Raw genomic sequence first — 23,348 nt, 5'->3', positions numbered from 1 at the left:
TAAGAGTTAGGAGGACTCCTAAGAAAACTATATGGAAACATCCCATGAACAAAAAATTATTCAGTTGTTTAAAAAATATAAATCATCCATGAAAACCACCTTTATTTTAACATTAATAAATAACAGTGGGTTTACCAAATGGTAAGGATTTTAATGTGTCAAGTTTTATGCATACTGAAAGAAACCTTAAGGTAAAACCAACTACTCAACACAACTCACTAAGTCCCCCAAATAAAACTATAATGTTTTAATAATAAAACTTTACGTTTCCAAAAGCAATTAAGTTCATTCCTTCACCATGCTTATTTATTCAGAGTCCCAGTAATTTCAGGTAAGTGATTCATTTCTCCTGCAAGTCTGATGCTGTACAGGGGATACACACACCCATGTGACCACAATACCACAGCTCAGGCTAACACTGTGAATGTAACTGCTTTATATTATGTCGAACAAAAGAAAACAAAACAACAATTATGGCAAACAAAAATGAAAGGAACTATTCCAAGGATGCCTTGTTTGCAGTATTGACGTTTGCTGTGCTTTCCACGTGGCTGTCAGTGCTCCGAGAATAACTGCTACCTTCCAGCATAGGTTGGTGAATAAAGCTGAGCAAGAATTAGATACTGAGTGATCAAATCATCAATCATGACTAATACTGTTCTTGAAGACTAATCTAATGAAAAATAGTATCATTAGACAATGTGAAAAATACAGACAATCTGCACAACCTAAGGCCTATAAATAGTAAAATCAAAACATATGACTTCCTTATAGAAAGTGTTTCATCTATATAACTATAAATGGTAAGGATTCTTGCATTTTATAAACACAAGATGGGCTCACTTTGATGATACCAATTTTAAAATTTATAAAATGTCTAAAAAAATTCTTTCCACAAAAATTTATACAGTTTAAAGCTATACACCATCCATAAATCTCAGAAAATGGGAAGAAAAAAATCTTTATAAGATCACATACAAAAGAAGAACTGAAATGTGATTTTATTTAAGGCAATACTGGGCTACTTCACAAACCACCACCTTGAATATTTACACTGCTCCACTACTAGTTTCTATCACATTGACAAAGGATATTTTAAAATACCAATGTTTAAAATCTTCAATGTAGTAAAGTCTTTATTCACATTTCCATTACATTTCATGGACTCATAACTATATCCAATTAGAAGCAATGGAAAAAGAAAAAAAAAAACCTGAAGCTATATGAAACTACTAAAGAATCTGCTCAAATTTCACATGAATACCATCCAAGAATAGAGGATGGCAAACTCACAAAGCAGAGTGCTGTAATGTGCCTACCGTGCGAACCACTTTGACATCATCTTGTAAATGTTTTATGTTAAAAAAAATTAACTATGGCAGTTTCTAGTTTTAGTTCAAAAAGTTCTTAATTTAAAATAATAAAAGTTTAAAAACTTGATCACTTTGTTAAAATTAAAATTGCAAATATAAATGTATCATTTACTCATTTAGACTTACAGACTGCTGGTGGCAGCAAATGATTTACAATAATAAATATATACAAAAACTATCTACAAATAAAGAGTACTGCTATACATGAGTGGTGATCTGCTGAAAAGATACCAATCACACAGATAATTCAGTATAGTTCATGGAAAGGACAACTGGGTGACAGAAGTTTGAGGTTTAACTCAATTATTTACAATAACTGAAGTATCGATTTTGCTCAAGTCCCATAGGGATAAAATAAAGTTCTACATGACAAATGTCATGGCTTTTTTTTTTTCCTCATTTTTTTTTAAAGCTAGGTTGATTCATGTCAACAAATTAAAAAGCTTACAATTACAGCATGCTTGATGGCTTTCTATTTAAAATAAAACTACAAATGATATGTATTTATAGTACATGAGCTAACTGTCAGTACTGCCCTCTGCCTGTGGCTTTACCTATACTGACTTCTTTCACAACAGTCCTATCTGGATCATTTGATAGTACTTCAAGTTTTTTTAGGCTGACAGTAGGTTTCATTTCCTGAAGCTGTTTTAGGACAAGCTCAGTGCAATCTTTAAGAGTCTTGTCTAAAACAATTTTTACATTCTCACTGCACGGAAGCTTCGAGGGATTGGCAAACTGCACAAAGAGTTCGCTTTCTTTACAAGGACACGCATGGTTCCCACCGGTCACAGAGGTCTTATCAACATTTCTCCTTGAATGTGAATGGGACCCTCTCTTAGTTCCACTGCTTGAGTGGTCTCTGTCAGTACTTTTCTTCTGCTTCACTGCAGATTCTTCAAGAAACTTAAGAAATGACACTTCAAATCCCATTGGTTTGAAGGAGCTCCAGTCGAAGGATGCAGGATGCTCCTCAGTGGTTTGAACTGCCACAGCGGTCTCTTCGTCTTTGTGTGCATTATTTACCCCCAACGATAATTCTGGCTCAGTTTTATCAACCTTTCTTTTTTTATTCTGCACGATGCTTTTTTCTTTATGAACTCTCTTCAAATTGCTTGCCTTTTGTTTTTCTGATAGGCAGGAATTATTTTCCTGAAAATCATTATTTACCTTTAAAGTAGTATTAACTTGAGTTTCTACATTTGTGCTATCTTCATTTATTAATTTTGTAATAAATAATTCTGTTAGCTCATCCATTTCATCTTTTTCACCTTTTATACCTTCTTCCTGTGGAGTGGTAGCTGTTGTTGAATTATCATTTTTCTCTAACACAAATGTGTCAGGATCTTTCATATCATCTTTACCATCCTCTTGCTCAGAAGTTTCCTTTCCTTGTGGGTTGCCATATCGCTTGAAGACAATAAGAATATTGCGGTGCTGCGATGTAAATGCTTTGGACAATTTATGGCACTTATAATGTCTAATTATATTGCTCTCACTTGTAACAACAGAAGTACACCCCTTTATCATACATGGATACTGCGTCACAAATTTGCTTGTACACTCTGACAAGGCATCGTTTCTAGCCTTTATGGAATATACATGCTTTCCACGTTTTAGAGAATAAGGTTTATTTTCTTCAATCTCCACAACTTTTGCACTTTTGGTTTCAAAATTACTTTTTTTCTTTCGCTTGGTCTTAGGCATTTTTATTCCTTCTTTTCCTGATCTGCTGTGTTTTGTTACCCGATGTTTAGACTTTGATTTTTCTTGGTTTGCCTTACTTGATATATTTTCCTGGCCAGTTAATTTTCTTGGCCGAATCAGATGAGCCTTATGTTTGTCATTATGCTTATTAAAGATGTGTCGGAGGAGATTAGATCGAGTTGCATATATCCGGTCACATCCCTCACAGTCACACTTGAATATGCCATCTTCTTCTGTTCTACTTGTCCTTGTTCCAATTCCATGGTCTACCTCAAGATGAACAACATAGCTCAGATAAGTTGTAAAAGAAGATTTACATTCCAACTGGTCACATGGAAATTTGCCAACATCCACAGCAGCTGTCATGCTTTCAATTTCCTCAGGAGTCATTTCATGAAGTTTCATGTAGTGCTGTATTAGGCCAGTAATTGCTTGAAAAATTCTAGAACAGTCACTCACCTGACACCGGAATTCTTTCATTGATTGTTTAGTTTCAATTTCTTCACTTTCTCTGCCAACTTCACTTTCCTCTTCAACCTCTGCAGAAAATGTAGGAAGATTTGATTTATGTACAGCCTGGTAATGAAGAATCAAGTTCTGCTGTATTGTAAATGCAGCAAAGCATCCCTGGTGAACACAGCAGTAAGGTCTATATGGGCTGTATCTTGCTGGAAATTCAGTGGACTGGGAGACTGGGGTTTTCTCTCTTTTTTCTTCCTTTTCTTTTCTATGCCTCTTAGTTTTCCTTCCTTTGGTTTTCAGATTTGTGAGATTTGTATTATACTGTTCAACAGTGACTGTGACAGGTTGTGAAGAACTTTCTGGTTTCTCAGGACTTTTTTTTTCTGTAAATTGTTTTTCTGAAATTACTGCTACATTGCCAAGGGCATCATCTGTCACTGGTGGCAACTCTACAGCAGGCTGTAAGTCTGTTTTCATTTCCTCTGCTATGAGTGGCTGCTTCTTCACTTGAGTAATTTGTGGAGCTGACAAATTTTCACTCTGAGATTTTCTTCCATACGGCCTTTTTATTTTTAACTTCACCATTTCTTCTGTTGTAAAATGATGCACCAACTGACAGTGTGCCCGGAGATTAGAATTTCTTGTAAATGTTTTGGTACATGTAGGTACTACACATTTAAATGGAGCAAATTTTAACTGATTCTTCTTAATTTCAAGAATCATCTCAGGAGTGTACTGGTGGATTTTACTGTAGTGTTTGAACAGGGCATCCTTTGTCATGGCACTGTAGTTACAGCCTTGGTTTTGACACACAAAGGGCTTATTAACTCTGTCATTAAGCTGGATATGTATCATTTCGGAAACTGGCTGGACTGCAATATTTGCAGTTGATTTAGTAGGAGTAGGGGGCAGCGTTACTGTTTTGTTTACTAGCATACACTGGGAAGCTGAAGTGGAGAGGTCAGTTTCTAACTTTAAGTTTTGCAAACCTTCTAAAATTTCCTGTATTTGATCCTCCTTATGCAATGCTTCAGACTGAGGAATGTTACTTTTTGTTGGCATCACAGTTAGGAAAGAGGAACACTGAGAAGAACCAGGTAACTTGTTTTCTGGGATAGGGTTTACTGAAGGAAGCGGCATGCTGTAATTTATCTGAGCATTCTGTGGTGTCTCACCAGTACCCTGAGATCCACCTTTTACCTCAAGTAATTGAGAATTCATAGCAGTTTTAATAATTTCAAGAGTCTTTTCAAAGTTCTGTATAACGTTGTCTTCAGAAACCTGCAAATCGGAATTCACTGATGTGCATGAACTCAAAGCCATCATTCGGGAATCACCATTTTCAGTTTTTAATGTTAAAGGGGATAACACTGTGTGTGGTTCAAGATTGGCTTTAAAGTTCTCTTTTACATCAGTTATAAAGACATGATTGTCAATATTATTTAATTTCTGTGTGAGATTTTCCACCAAAACCTCAGGTTCACAATTTGGAATTACTTCTGAACTAATGTTGGTATCAGGGACCGTAAGGTTCTTTGCTGTGAGCTCCATTGTTAAGTTAGCTGGTACCACATTTTGGGAAGCACTGGGTACAACTACTGGAGGAGCAACTTTTTTTCTTCTCTTAGATGCACTATTTCCTTTTTTATTCAAAGGGCTAGATCTTGTATTTTGAGGGCCACTTATAACAGAAACATGTGTGCTATTATTGGCAAAATTTTGCGGTGGCTCAGTAGAATTAGTGAATGAATTAGAGCACAAACCATTTTCAATAGTCTTTAGCAGTAAGTCATTTGTTGTAAAGATAGGCAAATTGTTACATTCCTTGACTGTGGAAGCTTTGGAATTTGGTGTTTTATCCTGGTTTGTCGGTGAGGTGTTCGGGTGGCAAGTAGTTTGTAACAAGGGTGTCGCACTTGGAGCTGGCATCCCTGTTGCACTTACTGGTGCTCCATCAGAGACACTGCCTATAGGAACAACCTGAGAAATCATTTCAGCACTCTCAAATGCACTGGGAATGCCAGCCGTTTCTAAAGCCTGCTTAATAATTTCACTGCCTTCCTGACTAACACTGCTATTAAAGTTACTCACATCACTTCTAGGAAATGCACTTGATAAAAATGACGAGCGGTTTTCCACAGAAAGAAGTTGCAGGAATGATGGATCTTTAAAACATGCTTCTGGATTAAAGGTAGACTGATGTGGCTCTTGCATATTTACTGCACTTGTGGAAAGAATCATGCTGGCCAGAAGGGAAGGCTCTCTGTCACTCTGTAAAAGTTCCTGTGCAATTTCTGCTCCATCCAGTGGCTTGCAGAAAGACCGTTTAGATAGATGTCCACCCAGGGACCTGGGGTTTGTGAAAGCCCTGAAACACCTGCTACAGATAAATTTCCCATCTCTGATAATCGCAGGCCATTTAGCCCTTTTGTTGTGCTTGGGTTTTCTTTCCTTCCCATTCGGGCCTCGACCACGGTCTTTTTTCACTTTCTTAGATGCAGACTGTTGGGCACTGGTGCTACTGAAGTCATCCGCAATATTCACTTGTGAGGGAAAAACTCCATTTTCACTACTGCCTCCTTTTAGAAAGGAGGAAGTCATGTTTCCTTCTGTCTGTGAGGGATAATGATTTGTACTATTTTCCAGTTGGGAAAAAACAGAATTATCACTGTTTGCTGGTGAAGGGAAGAGAGAGCTATTTTCTGTGGGTAAAGGAAGGAAAGGATCTGAGCCGCTGTCAATATTCAAAGGCAAAACTGTTTTGGTTAGATCTTCCATTTGGGTTGGCAAGGTAGTATTAGACATATTTTCCATTTGTGAACATAATATACCATCTTGTCCATGCTTATCCTGAGAAGGTACGTTTGGACTTAGGACACTTTCCACTGAGGATAACAATGGAGTAGATACACTTGCTAAATGAGCTGGAAAAATGGAAGGCGAGACATGCTGCAACTGGGCTGAACAGGCAGGATTCCCACTGGCTTTGGTCTGTGGTGTAAAAAAAGCATGATTAGAGCTGCTCACTTGGGGTGGCAAAAAATAAACACACTTTCCATGATTTGGTGTATTTAAGTTGTTAGATTTCTGACCTTTTTTAGTTTTGCGCTGCATTTTAAAGGCAGCATATTGGTCAGGGTGTGCTGTTTTCATGTGTTTTCCAATACTCTGTGAGGAGTTATATGTTCGAGTACATCCCTCGACCTGGCAGCTGAATTTCTGAACTGGAGCTTTTGGAGGGACCGATGGAGCTTCCAGTGAACTGCTCAGGCTGAGCTGTGATGGAACAAATGCAATACTTTCTAGTGTCTTAAGAGGTAAATTGTAAAGGTTGGATGATGTCTTCACATCACCTCCACATTCAAACTTGGAAGTTTGTGGACTGTCTTCAAGTCCCGCCTGACTTTGTATAGAGAAGGTCATCAGAGTGTTCACCTGTCTTTCTAAGGTCTGTGGGTTAAGGTCACCCATCTTCAGAGATTCTGCATGTGCTAAAGGAGTCTGAGCAATCTGGGCTTCACTTAGGTGCTGTTTCTGCTCTTGGAGACTTAGATGACACAAACCAACAGCAGCACCTTCACCTGGTTTATGCAAATCTGTCACCAGTGGCTCACCAGTGCCTTCCACCATAAGGTTTTCTTGCTTTCCAAAGTTATCCTCAATCCCATGGTTGAGAGACACCTTGATGGACACAGCTACTTTACTGGTTGGAAGAACAGCAGTATTATCAGGGTTTTCCAGACCATTTGACAATGGTACGTTAGCTTGCCTGAGTTCAGAGGCAGAGAGCTGGCCTTCTTTAGTCCCAGCTGATTCTGCTTGGCTTTTATCCCAATCAACACTTCTGTCTGTGCCTACACTCTTCTCAATGCTACTCCCTGGAGGAAGCACTGCTCTCCCTTCCCCAGTATTCCCGTCTGTGTTCTGAGCCACATCATTTCCAGACAAATGAAGTTGGTCTTCAGGAGACAGCACTTTCTCAGGAGTACTGTGATCATCCACATGCTTTTCCATCTCACTCTGAGAACGGTAAACTTTACCACAACCTGTGAACTTACAAGTATAGGTATTATAATGTTGTGCTTCATGATCATACAGTAAATAAGCTTGTGAAAAAATCCTGCCACATTTAGGAAACAAGCACTTTGCTCTAAACACTTGATGCTCCTTTCGGTGGGCTAACAGCTCTGCATAACTGTTAAAACCAGCCTTACATTTCATCTGTATACATATATACGGCTTACTGCCACAGTGCATTTGTAAATGATCATTGAGATGAGTGACACTTACAAAATGCCGTCTACAGTACTGGCAAATGACCTTTTTGCTTTGCATTTCAAGAAAGCGTTTGGCATCTTCATTATCTTTATGACCTTTTACATGAGCAATTAAATTTTTGAAGTACTTAAAGCCCTTTTTACAAAAAGTTACAGGGCAATTAAACTCATTAACAGGTACTGGTTTCTGGACAGGGATCACCTCTGGCTCATAAGATTTATCTTTGTCATCGTTCTCATCATCTGAACCATCATTGTCATTAAACACTATGAAATCTGTTGAATAGAGACTGTTCTTTTTTATGGGTCGTTGCTCCTGTTTAGCCACAGTGTTAGTGTTAGTCTTTTGACTTTCAAGGGGAGCTGTGATTTTAGGAGGCCTTCCCAATCTTCTTAATGGTTTCATAGCAGCTAATCTCTCTTTACTAGACTGTTTAACATGCAGTGTGACATGAGGGACAAAAGTTTCCTTAGAATTAAAATTCTTTGCACATATGGGACAGCTGTAAATCCCATCTTTGTAATGTTTTTGAGCATGCCGTACTATTCTGTGTCCAAGGAATTCTTTGTCACATAGCACACAATACTGCATGTAGGCTTGCCAATTCCTAAATCTAGCAGATATAAACCCCCTCTCTTTTAATTGTTTTATCTCCTTCTTCTTTTGCTTTTCATCACCAGTATCCATCAGCAGGTCACAATTAATACCAAGTCCACCAGAAAGACCATTCACAGATGCTTCTCTGCTTTCATCTTGGTAATCTACTTTTTCATACACTTCACAGTCATTCAGTTCATCAATTGAAGACACAATAGATGCCTCTTCGCCCATTAGTGCAAGACATTGTCGTTTTAAGGTTTTCCAATCCCAAAATTCTGGATCAAAGGGCCACTGAGTTTTCAAAACAAGTAAGAGCTCACAGCGTAGAGAATTTGGTATAGGAAGATTCTCTTCATCGTATTTCTGGTCCGGCTGGTTGTATAACATTTCCACAGCATAATATGCATCTACTGTAGGCTCAATAAGAAATTCACTCAGTTGACAAGCACGTTTCACTTCCAGATCATCAGGCAACAAACATGAAATGGTCTTGCATACTGATATTTTCACTTCAGTATTTTCTGTAGATTCCAAGCGAAGAGCTTTTACACATAATTCTATGCAAGTAGCAAGTCCAGCCCCTTCAGTCTGTGAAACAAACAAAAACATGAAAAGTTAATCTACACTATCCAGCACAAATGCATTTTGTTTTTAAAAGAAAATTGGGCTTTCAGGAAGATAACCATAGTTTCTCAAATATTCCATCCTCTTGTTTGCCTTGACACCACTTATACTTTTTCTGTGAGTATGAACTTTCTCTCCTCTCTGTGTTTAGGACTACTTGAGTATTAACATAGACAGGGTAGACAACTCACTGGTGTCATTCACTTAGCAACTACTTTATAAGCCACTATTTAATCAGTGTACTAGGAGGACCAACATTACAATGTAGTAGAAAGGTCTGTAGTATATATTGCAATAATTCATGTGTCTCTCTCCATCAATAGATAATAAAATCTTTAGGGCATAGCCACATCAATAAAGCTATACCAAACTACCCTGCTGGATATGGAACACACGTGAAATCCAAACACTTGGGAGGTAGAGGTAGGGTGACCCACAGTTCAAAGTCATCTTCACCTGCATATCAAGTTCCAGGCCAGCCTGGGTTAGATGAGCTCCTGTCTCAATTAATCAAAATACACTGTCAACAAAACTGTTAATATGATGTGAGAGTATTCTACTGTCTACGTTATATTACTATGAAGGACCACTGGGCACATTAAATATGGCAGTCATCATGGACAGAGAAGCTTTAGTCCAAGTTTTCCCAACATGAGGCCTAACAACACAGCCTCCTTACAAGGAGTAAGAATAAAGGTGGAATCACTTTTATTACCCTATTGCTTTGACTCATTTCATTGAGAAATTAAAACAAAATTGAGAAATTGTATTTAATTGAAGCCCACAGTGGTTAAGTTGATGAGAGTAGTCAGTAATTAGGCAAGACTGATACCTAACTAACCTGACTTCTAGTTCCCAGTTCCTTTTACTCTGCCATGCTGTTGACTAAGTTAGACAGTAAGTAGTAACACAAGCTGACTATGAAAACTCCACAGTAATATCCTACGAAACTTCCTGCCCTATTTCAATTTATTTAACTGTGATACTGTTGGGCCAGGTTCACAGAACCCCAGAGACCCCAAGGAGCCGACACCTCCAATGCAAAAGCAAAGGTTTTCTTGTTGTTGTTGTTGTTGTTGTTGTTGTTGTTGTTGTTCAAGCTGGCCAGCTTGGATCCTACTCCATGGCGGGGAAATGAGATGCCAATCAGCCATAAAGAGAAGCTTTTAAAGGGGAAGACCATAAGGTTGAAGGCCACGAATTTCAGAGTTTCCATGGTTAAGGTAATACAAAGTACAGAGTAAAGCAGTAACTATATATTTTAAGCAAGATACATTTGAGTAAAATAAGACAGGGCACAGAGTTTCAGTGTTACAGGGTCACAGGGTCTGCCAGTTATCCCCTGGGTCAAAGGATCTTTACGACCAGCAATTAGCAGAGATAGGAATGTTGATCCAAGTGGTGGAGGGTCACCTCCCCTTCTCTGAGAGTGGGGCTCAGGCGCCAGCCACAGCATTCCTAGTCATTAGAAGTTCCCTTTTCAGTACCATATGATATAACATGAAAAATAAAGAGTTAGCGAGGCTGACAAACAGAGGAAGAGCTTGAAAGCAGAATGATATGATTTGTTTACATTCCTGAAAAAGAAATTATTCAGGACAAAATAAATATAAAAAATATATTTAAGAATTAATGACCAAATACTGGTAATAAAAGGAACTTTTAAAAAGGATGGAGTAGTGGATTTTATTTATTTTCAAAAGAATTTGTACATTATTAAAATAACCCATTGTCACACTGAAATTTTAGATTCTATGCAATGATAATACCTTTAGAAGATCTGTATACATTTAAATTGAAATGAGGTGACTTCCTATACAGGTTACCTTAGGGAAAAAAATCAGTAACACAAGGCTAGGAGTAGAGCTCAGTGACAAGATCCTGATCTCTTTGGTAAATGTGTGGGCTCAAATGTGCCGCATCTGCTTATCAGTTTCTTCACCTGCATATAACCTATGTGCTCTACCTATGATATTTTCAAATTTTCAACTATTATGTTTCTGCAATTCCAGAAGTTCTGACTCATTTAAAATCTGGTCACTTAAATAGTGTCATTGTTTAATAGTGTGGTAGTCTGGATGTAATTGGCCCTCATAAGCTCAATGGGAACGGCACTAATAGGTGTGGCTTTGTCAGAGGAAGTGTCACTGTGGGGGCAGGCTTTGAAGCCTCATATATGCTCAAGATACTACCCAGTGTCTCAGACCACTTCCTGTTGCCTCAAGATGTGGATTCTTAGCTACTGCTCCAGACCATGTCTTCCTGCATGCAGCCATGTCCCACCATGATCATAATGGACTAATCCTCTGAACTGTCAGCTAGCTCCAACTAAATATTTTCCTTTTATGAGTTGCTATAGTCATGGTGTCTCTTCACAGCAACAGAACCCCAAACTAAGACAAATAGTGTTATCCATGCTTTACTATTTTGTACCTTTTCAGTTTTTTATAGATTTATTCACACATTATTCATACTACTAGACAAATTAATCTAGTTATTCTTTTTTAGTGTTCTTTTTTATTTTTCTGCATATGCTCCTGATGTTTTGATGGCTCAAAGAGGGTATCAGTTCCCGAGACTAGATTTACAGATAGTTGTAAGCTGCTAGTTGGGTGCTGGGAATCAAATCAAAGAGAAGCTGGTGCCCTTAGCCACTGAGTCATCTCCCTATTAATTTCATTATTTTTAATTATGTGTCTGCACAAATGAGTTGCAGATACCAGTAGAAACTAGAGGCACTGGATTCCCTGGAAGTGGAGTTAGGTGATTGCGAGTTGCCTTATATGGGTGCTGTGAACCCAAAATGTAGGTCATCCACAAGAACAATATGTGGTTTTTCAGCTCCGAGCCTTTCCTCCAGTCCTAATTCTACTATGGTGAAATTATTTCAGACTTTTGTTCATGTCTTTATATACAGTTTATGGCTTTTATGCTTGTATGTTTAATTCTATCCTCCTTACATGCTAATATTTACACACAGAAGGCAGTTTAAGGTCACCCTTGACTACATAGGGAGTTCAAGGCCAGCTTGGGCTACATGAGACTGTCTCAAAAACAAAACAACCAGTAGGTAGAAACAAGGGTGTGGGGTTAAGTCACATAAATTGTAAGCCTGGATGGTGAGTTCACTCTAAGCAGAGCTTTTAATGAGAATCTTGTATTGATGTGTCTCTTCAAAGCAGTTCTTTACCTGCTTCTGCAACCATGTCACAGTCCAGCCCCCAAATCTATGTTAAATAGACTTTCTACCACTTTTGGTCTACGTGGTGCTGGGGAATCAAACCCAGGGGTCACTGAATGCTAGGGCAAGCACTCCACCAACTGATCTACAGTCTAGCCCCTTCCTAGTTCAAGCTTTGTGCTACAGTTATTGGTTTTTTTTTTTTTTTTTTTTATGTTGAATCCTAGAAGGGGAGAGCTATTTTCTTACTGTTTGTATAAATTCAATGATAAATATTTTATCAAGTATTTATGGTTGCTTTATAGCAGTTTTTTAGACAATATACAATGACCTACTGTCAGCAACAGAATGATATCCATATTCCTTTCCACACTTTCTAATCTTCCAGAGAGCTAAACTACCAAAGTAGTGTGTGACACATACTAGGCACACTGAAGAAAAAAATGGCAAATATTACATAGATGGTAGGAGGAGGTCTTGTTTCATATGAACTTTACTGCAGCCTGTGAGACCAGCTCTCAGAACTGCACCAGGGTTGCAGAAAAGAATGCCTTCAGAGTAGCGGAGCTTAGGAAAATTTCCTAGCTATTAGGGGAAAAGACTCACATACACTATCTGAAGGTCAAGCTCTTTATTCTTTCCAGTTCTCTTTTGCTTTGTTGTTCACACAGCTTACATACACATTTAACAACAAACTTTAGGTAATAAAAAAGTTACAAAGGCTATTTCTGGGCATAAAGCTGTTTCTCTCCAAACTTGGTTAATTGATTGATTTTTCCTGTTACCCACATAAATTTCGAGAATTAAACATAAACATTTAGTTAAATGAGCTTAAGATCTTGTACCATAAACTGACGTTAGAGGTTTGTGCCAAGTGTTAACTGTTTAAGGACTATGAGTAGGAAGGAAGTGCCCCATGTTATCAGCTAGACCTGGCAAGAGAAGCCGCCATAGGAGTTTTAGGCCGCTTTTGTATCGAAAAGACTTTGACTCAACAAATCAGACACCTGCAATTCTGTCCCTGTGTATAATTTATGAAAGTTTAATTTACGATCCGTTCAGAGAACTCAGTTTAGTTAACTGTACTTAATTGTTGTGTTAGCTAGCTAATGATGGAAAACAGACTTCTAAATTTCTCACCATTTTGTGGCACAAAGGCTTAACTATAAAGGTATATTTTATTCATCAGAATTATACAGTATGGGAAGAAGTCATCCTTCTGTCAGTTCACAAGAACAGTGCCCAATAAATGAGGAACACACTGCCAAAAGTTGTGGGAAGAATCCCATGGCCATTTTAGAGGGGGTTTGGTAGCGCACAAAGAGAATTACAGACAGCATCAGTAGTGATTAATTGAAAATGGTCTCATAAACCTTACTTATGAGTTTATCCTCCACCAGATAATTATTCATCTGGTGGGGCAACTTTATGAATATCAGCTGTCATCTACGACGTATTTTCTTGTGGACCCTGACAGAACTCTTAGTGTCAGGAGCTGTGCAGCCTAGTCTCAGATGGGCACATGACTATCTGTCCAATGGGTTTCCTTGGGGCAAGACACCTGTGGAAACAGACTCTCACTTGGCAAAGACCAGTAGTAGTCTATGGGACAGTGTAGGAATTTGCAAAAATTGTGCATTGTGCCCATGTCCATTACTTTTTAACTTTAGAACGGGAAGTAGCAGTCAGGTGACATAGTGTCATAAGAGCATGATATGTCTGCCTTGGTATTTAGTTAAGCCTGCAAGAATGCTGAACTCTATGTCTAGAATAAGGTTATGAAAAGGGTGGGAAAGTGTATCTGGGAAAGCATAAAGGGGAACAACAGCGGCTTTCATAATGATTATGATGTATTCCTTAAAATATGATGTCTTTCTTAAAAGTAAAAAATGGGAGCCAATAATAAAGCTGTTCATGTAACCCTGGTAAGAAAAACTGTTTAAATATAAATTAAGATGGCGTGGGCTGGAGAGATGGCTCAGAGGTTAAGAGCACTAGCTGCTCTTCCAGAGGTCCTGAGTTCAATTCCCAGGAACCACATGGTGGCTCACAACCATGTGTTGAGATCTGGTACCTTCTTCTGGAGTGCAGATATACCTGGAAGCAGAATGTTGTATACATAATAAATAATTTTTTTTTTTTTTAAAAAAAGAGATGGCTTAAGCCATTCAGAGCCACTTGAGTGCAATCAACATAGTGGTTGGGATTTTTCCTTGAGCCAATGTCCCTTCCCTGCCTCAGGACCTGAATGTGGGCCAAGACTGGACCCCAGCATTTTAGGCTTCTCTGGATCAAATATTTCAAAAGATTAATAAGAAAAATCAAAGCCCAAAGCACCAAAATGAAAGAAAGAAAGAAAAAATCACTGAAGGAAGTGTCAAAATAACAAAAGTTAAGAACTTATTAAAGATGATTTATACAGTTTAAATTAAGGGAAGATACCTTGATTATTCTTACCTCTGAATTAATGACTTTAATCAGGAAGAAAATGTGGTATACAGTCTTCGTTAACAAAGAAAGTTGACGACACCTCTCAAGGTACACTTGTATTGATGGTTCTACCCTTTGCTGCAATTTACTCCAAAACAGAGTGAGTTCCCTTAAAAAAAAAAAAAAAAGGTTTGAAGGATAAGCAGAAGGAGTAATGCAATAATCATAGAATAATCATCGAATATGTCAATCCAGCCTTTGAAATTAAAACTGACTTTAAATTCTAATTCTATGGATAGAATTATGCCTAAATACAAAACAAGTCTACACCCTGATTTCTGAAGACCAAACAGAAATGAGATGTAGTTTCTTACTTTATTGATAGTACTTTTCAATCTCAGAGTTGTACTCTTTTAGTAAGAAAATATCTAACACTTCAAAAGGTTATATAATGAGAACCCCTGAGTCACATTTGGACTTTGAACTCTGCAATATAAAAGTACAAAGAGTGTGCATAATACCTAACAAGGCGTAAGGATTAAAAACACACTAATCTAGTCCCTCAGTGATAGAACCTTACACTATCACCCCATAAAGAATGGATCTTCTAAATCAAAATCTATCTATAAGGTTATTATTATTACTAGATGAACAAAAGAGGCAATAATGACACAGTTCCCAGAAGGAAAGCATGCATCTGTGCCATAAAGGTTAAATAAAAGTAAGATTATAATTTAAGTTCATCTATTTTATTTTCACAGAAAATAAAATGATAAATATGCTCACTGTACCAATTTCTCTTCTACACATCATTTACTTCCTCCTGCTTCATCATTTTCTGTAAATGTTCTCTCCAATGCCAGCTTCTGCTAATGTTTTCTTCAGTTTCCCGCTCCTTACAACTCTGTCCTCTTCACTGCTCACAGAACTGCTCACTTACTGGATTTTAACATCTATCGAGGACCTCAAGATCTGCCTGTAAAATTTGGCCACATTCACCTAGTTCTTTATAAGCCTCATCTATTTCGAATCTTCAAAACCTGAACCTTAGCAGAATCATGAATCCCATAACACCATTTCAATTAACAGTAGGCCACATACAGTTTGACTGTATCCATAGCATTATCCATCTTAGAGAGGCACACCACTGCAGCCTCCTCAATGACAAACGATTTCAAACCACACATTTTTCAGGATGCATCCTCTCTCTAAGCAGTGAGTGACCATGTATGAAAATGGTATCTGCCATTCTTCCCACTTCACCATCTTTCTACTTGAATGCATCATTATCACTGACCCAAAGGCCCTCCTCAACATCTTGTTATACTTGAAACTGATAACTATGTTTCTTTTACATTTCTATCATCTCATGGCATAAACATAAGGAAGCCTTCAGAACTTCCTAGTTGGATTAACTCACTGGCTTTCTGGTGTTTGTCTAAGCTCTGCAATTTCACTCACTTTCTGCTGTGGTGTCCTCTCTATACATCTTCCAAACAACTCCCAACTGTGCATTTAAACTATTTTTTAAACATGAAGTTTTTCCTGATGCCCTTGAGAGTTGATAACAGACTGCATCTGTGTATCATATAAAATACACTTTGATGTCTTTTTAAAGCAATGTCACAATGATCCCCTAGTTATCACTGACTTTCACATTATCTTATGTCCCAAATCTGTTTCTCCTTGATAAACACGTTGTAGTCATCCATGACTTTTAGAGCAATCCCATCCCCCTCTGTATTAAATATTTAACTTTTTATTCACAACAAGAAGCAACTACACTGTATTTGATTACAAAGCCATTTATTCACCTTGCGTATCTACATTCATCACATGCCATGGATTGCCTAGCAAATATCCTTAAATGCTAGAATGTTATAAGCCAAATTCTCTTCAAAGACTAATAATGTCATTGAGTGTAAACAATAGTCTCAGATAACACTAATCTAAGGCTGGAATCAAGGGTTTTTTTTTTTTTTGCCATTTTTAAATTTCATTTTACATTTCAACCCCAGTTCTCCCTGCCACATCTCTTCCTGTCTCCTCACCCCATCTGCTCCTACTACCCTCTGCCCATCAAGTTTTTTAAGTCAACAGGAGCCAATATAAGCTGCAGTCTCCCAAAGGGACTGTGCCAGATCAGGAAGCATGCACTAAAAGAGAACACCAAGGAAGTCAGTAAAGAGGAGTAACCTCTACAGCTATGAAATAAATTGCACTTTCATATATTATTGCTAAGTAACTCAAAATAGATCATATGCAGATGAAAAATATATACTTGAATCTCAGGATAGTAAAAACAAGTTGAAATAAGTAGCTTCTGATAAAGTAAACCTTTTTAGTTGTATTGTCCTTTGCCCAGAGTTTCTAAAATTAAATTATGAACTATTTGATAATCTGTTTGCACAGGTTTTAGTACCTGAAAACACTTTTTGTCCTGGTAAGAGAAAACAATCTTTAAAAACTTCTAAATTGTAGAATTCTTAAAAACTACTTTGTATTCTTTTAATTGTTTTTGTTTCCTTTTTAGACAGGGTCTCACTATGTGGCCTTGGCTGGCCTGTAATTCACTATGTAGCCCAAGCTAGCCTGGAACTCATGGAGAGCAGCCTGCCTCTGTCCTCAGAGTAATGAGACTGACGGTGTGCACCACTTCGTTTTCATATTTAGTGAAATCTCCTTTAAAACAGAAAAGCAACTCACCAAGCGCAGTACATATCTCCTTGCTGGAGCTGCCGTGATAGAAAGGCAGTACATAAAACAAGGGCGCTTTTCTCATCGCCCTCAGATTCTAAATTACAGATCATTTCTAATGCATCTTTGCAATCAACTTCCGAAATCTAGAAAAAGTAAACAGAAATAGGCCATGAAGTAGATTTAGGATCCTAGTTACACAGTTCAACAACAACAACAAAAAAAGGGACTAAAAAATACAATAAATTAAATACAATGTCAAACATTTTACATGTTATTTAATTATAATTTTAGCACTAGAAAGTATAACCTTTTATATACATAAGAAATTATGTAATTTGCTTATGACAATTAAGAGCTAGACCCACAAATCAAAACAAACCATATCCGACTGACATCAAATACCTAAACTCTTGTCATTTTACTATATTATCTTTTATAAGAGTTTTGTTAATGTTAAATAATTACTCTAACATGCGTTCATGATGGCAAACGTCAGCCAGACAAATCCAAGTTTTTAAAACTTTTTCCTAACATGTTGATGACAGTAACGTGAGCAAACTCTTTAATGGGGCCAGCTCCTTCAGAATTAGCATGGATAATCGACACAAGAGCTTGCTGGAGAGATACTACCACAGGCTGAGTGTTGCTTAAATTGAAATTGCTTGGAACCAGATACATATTACCTTTCAGATTTTTTAAATTATTTGCATATATACAATGAGATACTAGGTTTGGGATCCAAATCTGAATATAAAACTTCTTTTCCCATCTTATACACACTGACCGGAGATCGTTATCCCATGGAGTATCTATAATGCACCCGTGTCTTGCAGTGACCCATCACATGATGGCAGATGTGGAATTTTTCATTGGTGGTATGTTTGTGCTTAAAAAGTTACAAATTTAGAGAAAATTCAGAACTCAGATTTGCTGACTACAGGTAGAGGTCTAAACTACCTTAAACTATAAGTTTATTGGCAGAGTCATGACTTCAATACAGGCTTAAATTTAGGCTGTCCTCATCTCGGAACTCCACAGATCTAAGCATGCTGAAGTCCCACAGTGTTAAACCTTGCTTTTTTATTTGTCTAAGTTTTTAAAAATCTCTATCTCTTCAAAGTATGACTTATTTGAATCTCCTGATTACTTCTTTTAAAAAGCTGTGATTCCTGTTGAAAGCTCAAATGTCACCAAATGTATGATTATTTTCCGAATGAAATTATCTCCATTAAATTACCTCTTAATGTTTAAAGTGTAAACATTAATGACGTGATTCCAGGTTTTTGTGCAAATTCTGCACTTTACGCCAAACTAAGTTAAAATAGAATTTTATAAAAACTAATGCTATCAACTATCTCTACTACATGTGCCAAGAATTCAAGAAAAGCTCGTTATTTCAAGAGAAGTCAGATGAACATCCCTTTCTAACAGCCCCATAAGTCTGACATCTACTAGGAACAGTGCTATTACTACTGAGAAATAGTTAATTTCTTGCCTATTGACTCACACAGACAAGAATTTCCTCAGGACTATCAGTCCAGGTCACATCTGACTCTTAATTAAACCCATCCCCATATTCTCTAGGGAACATACTTTTAAAACTCAAATCTTACACCAAGCAAAAGAAAACAAAAAGTGTGTGTGTGAGAAATAGAGAATAGAAGATATTTGTGAACACAAATCCTAAGTGGGGGTAATAATACCTCTTAGAAAGTTTCAAGTTGCAGGTCACATGACTACTTTTCCCTTGTAACAGAAATAATAGGCCTGGTTGACAAATCAATTTTAAAATATTCTCCTCTTTTGGGACAACAAGTAACAAGTGTCAAATAGGTTTCTAACAAATATTACAAAAGCAATCTATTTCTCAGAAAAGGGATGTTTAACAAGGATATATTCATATACACAGACCCTGAAATCTGATCATGGTGATTGACATTTTTCCTTAGATGGAGGAGACAGATCTTAGTGAACCATGCTTAAGAACAAGAAGAAAAAAACAAAACAGTAAATTCTGCATGCCTAACAAGGAAAAGGAGAATAGTATAACTGCACAATGTCAGAGCTACCTAGGGTCCCCAGAGAATCTTTCTCAAGTATGTCTCAGAGCAGGCTGCACTGTTGGTGCTTAACTCTAGAGAATTACACTAAAAGGGAGTATGAGTCGAGTATTTCAAGATCCGGTAATTTAAAGATCTAGAAACACAGTTCTTAAGACTACAAACTCAGTCTTAAAGTCAAAGGTAATCGAATAAGCGCTTCCTTAGCTCTCCATTAATAAGCTTTTTAGTGCAGGGACTACACCTTGTTTGCTGTCCACCCCTTCTACCCACCGAATAGAACACATATTGTACATTTATCACCACACATAATTCAAAGGCTATTATGAGAAATTGTCATATTTGCCAGATGTCATTTTCAACTAATTAGAAAGCTTAAGCTTTAAATTTGCTCTCATACATGGAATTGAAAAATGCCAACTCCATGAAAATAAAAAACAGTAAAGATAGTTATAGCTTGGACAATGTCTAAACTAATAGACTAATATTCAAAACTGGAAGCCCATGGTTCACTTCATCCAGTTTAGGAACTGGCTGGAATTTTTCTAATATCTCACCATGTTCAGGAAGCTCATCTATTGTCTAGCTTCTTACTTTTGCATCCACAAGAAAAAGCACAAAAAACATTCCAAACAGACAACCTTTACCCTCGTGTGGGCATTCACCATGTTCTGAACTCTAATTACAGGCTTTTCTGACTTCTAGGGACTGTACATAGGATATGTTTGGTAACTGTGTTCCCCATGTTGTATTTCAGTCTTTCTTTTTAACAAATCAAGTCCTTGTACATGTAAGTCCATTAAAAGTTCCTTAACTCTTGAGAATTTTCTATCAGTATCATCTCCCTTCTCAAATTACCTTATTCTTTAAACAAACAAACAAACCCAGAATCCAGTGAGTGCTGCCCATGTGTGTATGACTGTGAGGCCATTTACTGGAGCGAGCATAGGAATTTGATCAGCATTGCCCCACCCTCCCCCATTGTCCTTTTCAGCAACTACACACTGCTAATAGCTCCTCAGTAAAAGATGGAGATAAGCTGCCCCATCTATGCCAGAATTTTGGCAGGCTTGACCTCCACAATACCTTTATTTTCATTTTACTGCTCATTTACAGGAGAGATGTAAGGCACTTGAAAACAGTGCTCACAGAGTACTATACCAATGAACATTTGCAGTTCAAACACATTATTAATCTTTATCTAAATTCTTTAAACATAAATTGCTATTTCAACTTTTAATTATAAAATTAAGTGCACAAAAATGTAGAATTTCCTTTTAATAATAATTATACTTCCAGATTTTTGTACAAACTCTGCACTTTATGCCAAACTAAGCTAAAATAGAATTTTATAAAAAAATATGCATTTACACTAAATATACAAATAATATTTCATTTCTGAGTGGTATATTTTATTATATAACATTATATGTTTATTTACATATAGTCTACATACACAGAGATAATTTACATGATTTCTACCTAGGATTACTCTTCTTGTTAAATTAAATTAGCTAAAAATATTCTTAGTTACCCTGATATCAAATAAAAATGAGGTTATGGCATAAATACAGCCAAAAATGGACACTATTAAGACACCATATTGAATTTAGTCAAAAACAGAGGATGCACATTATTTAAATTAGAAGGTCCAATCTGTCACGTGAGATTCTGAAAGCAGCTTAGAGTCAAAGCGCCCTTACCCAGGAGCATACCTACTGTAAGACACACAAAAGTGCTCCACTACTTACAATCAAGGAAGTCCAAAATATTCTACTCTAAATCTAATTAGAAATAATTTATCCACTTTAAAAAATAATTACTAACAAAAAATATACTCACCTCTTCGATTAGCTTTTCATTTGGTGATGATGTGCAAAGACAGACAAGGTAAGTTTGCTTAAAACTACCTTTTGTACCAATCTCGGGATGCTCAGAACACAGCTTTGCTAGAGCAGTTGCTTGACTTAACTGATTTGTTTTGATTAGATGTTTAATTCTCATATCCAACAAGATGGGACCCTCAAAAGCTAAAAATTCATTCACTTAAAAAAACAAGACATAATAAATTATTAACATTTGGTAATTCAACTGCAATATAAATACTTAGAAGCAATTAAACACAAGAAACTAAAACTTTTCCCTTTTGGCAATTTTCCATTACTGTCACTGAAGGTATCACACAATACTTGACTATCTAAGTAAGAGGAGGTCAAGGTCATAGTGCCCACCCAACCCCCTGAAACAAGCTATCCTGAACTCCGGTAAATAGTCCGAGCTGGCTTAAAACTTGTGACCTGCCAAAAATTTGTGACCCACTTGTCTTAGTCTCCCAAATGTTATAGTTATAGGCACATGATACCACACTAGGCTTGCCAACTTTTGTTTGTTGTTTGTTTGTTTTTGTGACAGGGTTTATTTGTGTAGCTTTTGCTATATGGGAACTAGTTCTGTAGACCAGGCTGGCTTCAAACCCACATAGACCCACGTGCCAGTGCCTCTTGAGTGCCGGGGTAAAAGGTATGGGACCTCCCTCCCACTTCTGCCTCACACTCGCCAACTTTTAGAGTTACAGGGAATGTTTTTTTTTTTTTTTTTTTTTTTTTTTTTCTTAAAGCACCATTTAGAAAGGGTTAAAGAAACCTGTTGTATTTTGGGGTGGGGGTGGGGGTATGGGGGGTATGGGTGAAATGGAGGGGTACCAGTGGAGAGTGGATTTCAATATATAGCCCTGGCAGGTTTGGAATGTACTATGCAAATCAGGCTGGCCTTGAACTCAAGGAAATCCTCCTGTTTCTGCCTCCAGATTAAAGATGTGTACCACCACTCCCAGTTGGAATAAATTTCTTGATTATACAAATATCTGCATCAAATTCTTTTAAAATTACAATAAATTATTCTTCTCAATGTACTTCTTCTTGAACAACCCAGAACACCACACAATTATCTGGGTGATAATAAAGTGTACTTGATAATCTAGAATAAGAAATTCAACTAATACTTTAACACTGACAATATTATTTAATCTTTACAAAGGGGAAGCCTTTTTAATAGATGTTTCAAATTAAATAAAAATATGCCAAAAAAAAAGAAAGAAAAAAGAAAGGGGAAAGTTTGGAAAGAACAAATCCCTTAAATGTATTTGTGATTTACTTATTTCAACATATGGCTAAGACTACATATGTACAATTTATTTCTATTCTGTTTAAACCTGTGCTCTTTTGGTTCTCTACAACACAGTCATCTTGTATCTGTGAAGGAGAACTTATGTTTTAACATGTATGGTTTTTTTGTTTTTGTTTTTTTCAAGACAGGGTTTCTTTGTATAGCACTGGCTGTCCTGAAACTCACTTTGTAGACCAGGCTGGCCTCAAACTCACAGAGATCTGCCTACCTCTGCTTCCTGCATGCTGGGATTAAAGGCTTGAGTCACTACACTGGACAACAATTATGAATTTAAACACTTTCCTAAGTTTTCTGTACCTGAATAAAAACCATGTTTAAACATTTATTTATTGATGGCTAACTTGAAGCCTTTAGAAAACTTCTAAGAAGGAACAACTGAAATGTTCTGTAAATTTTCTCTAATTACGAATTCATGGAAGATGTACCTAATGGGAATCTAGTAGAGTCACTGTATCTAGAGTAAACATTAGAATGTAACAGTTGTTTCTGTATCTAGGGTAACAGTAGAATGTATTAGTGTTTGTTGAAGGTACCTAGCCCTTGAAGAAATCATAGTAGAGAACTGTTTTCTAGCATTATAGAGCTGTTTTTCTGAAAGGGTTCCCATCCATGCATGACTTTGGTCACAAGACTATCTGGCACACTTGGAGGTCTTGAATTACTGGGTACTGCAAACACTATACAAAAAGGATTAAGGTTGCAGGTTGTGATGATTTCCTTCAGAGAACATATAGATCAAAGAGGCTT

At 37.1% G+C, this 23,348-nt stretch overlaps 1 protein-coding gene across 2 annotated transcripts in view; it reads right to left on the bottom strand.

Moving 5' to 3' along the window:
• Positions 1–78: 78 nt before the first annotated feature.
• Positions 79–23,348, bottom strand: part of Znf292 (zinc finger protein 292) — a 92,431-nt gene continuing 69,161 nt past the window's right edge. For both annotated transcript variants that reach the window (XM_027403394.2, XM_035439930.1), the window contains exons 5-8: positions 21,258–21,460; positions 17,362–17,498; positions 14,683–14,824; positions 79–9,008 (exon numbers count right to left, since the gene is read on the bottom strand). In XM_027403394.2, coding sequence (XP_027259195.1) covers positions 1,899–9,008; positions 14,683–14,824; positions 17,362–17,498; positions 21,258–21,460 — 7,592 coding nt within the window. In that variant the 3' untranslated portion in view covers positions 79–1,898. The remainder of the gene's footprint in view (positions 9,009–14,682; positions 14,825–17,361; positions 17,499–21,257; positions 21,461–23,348) is intronic.

The sequence above is a fragment of the Cricetulus griseus genome, chromosome 2 (genome assembly GCF_003668045.3).
Source record: "Cricetulus griseus strain 17A/GY chromosome 2, alternate assembly CriGri-PICRH-1.0, whole genome shotgun sequence".
Lineage (NCBI taxonomy): Eukaryota > Metazoa > Chordata > Mammalia > Rodentia > Cricetidae > Cricetulus > Cricetulus griseus.
Note: the sequence above shows the minus strand (reverse complement) of the source record. Positions and strands in the feature narration are given on the sequence as shown.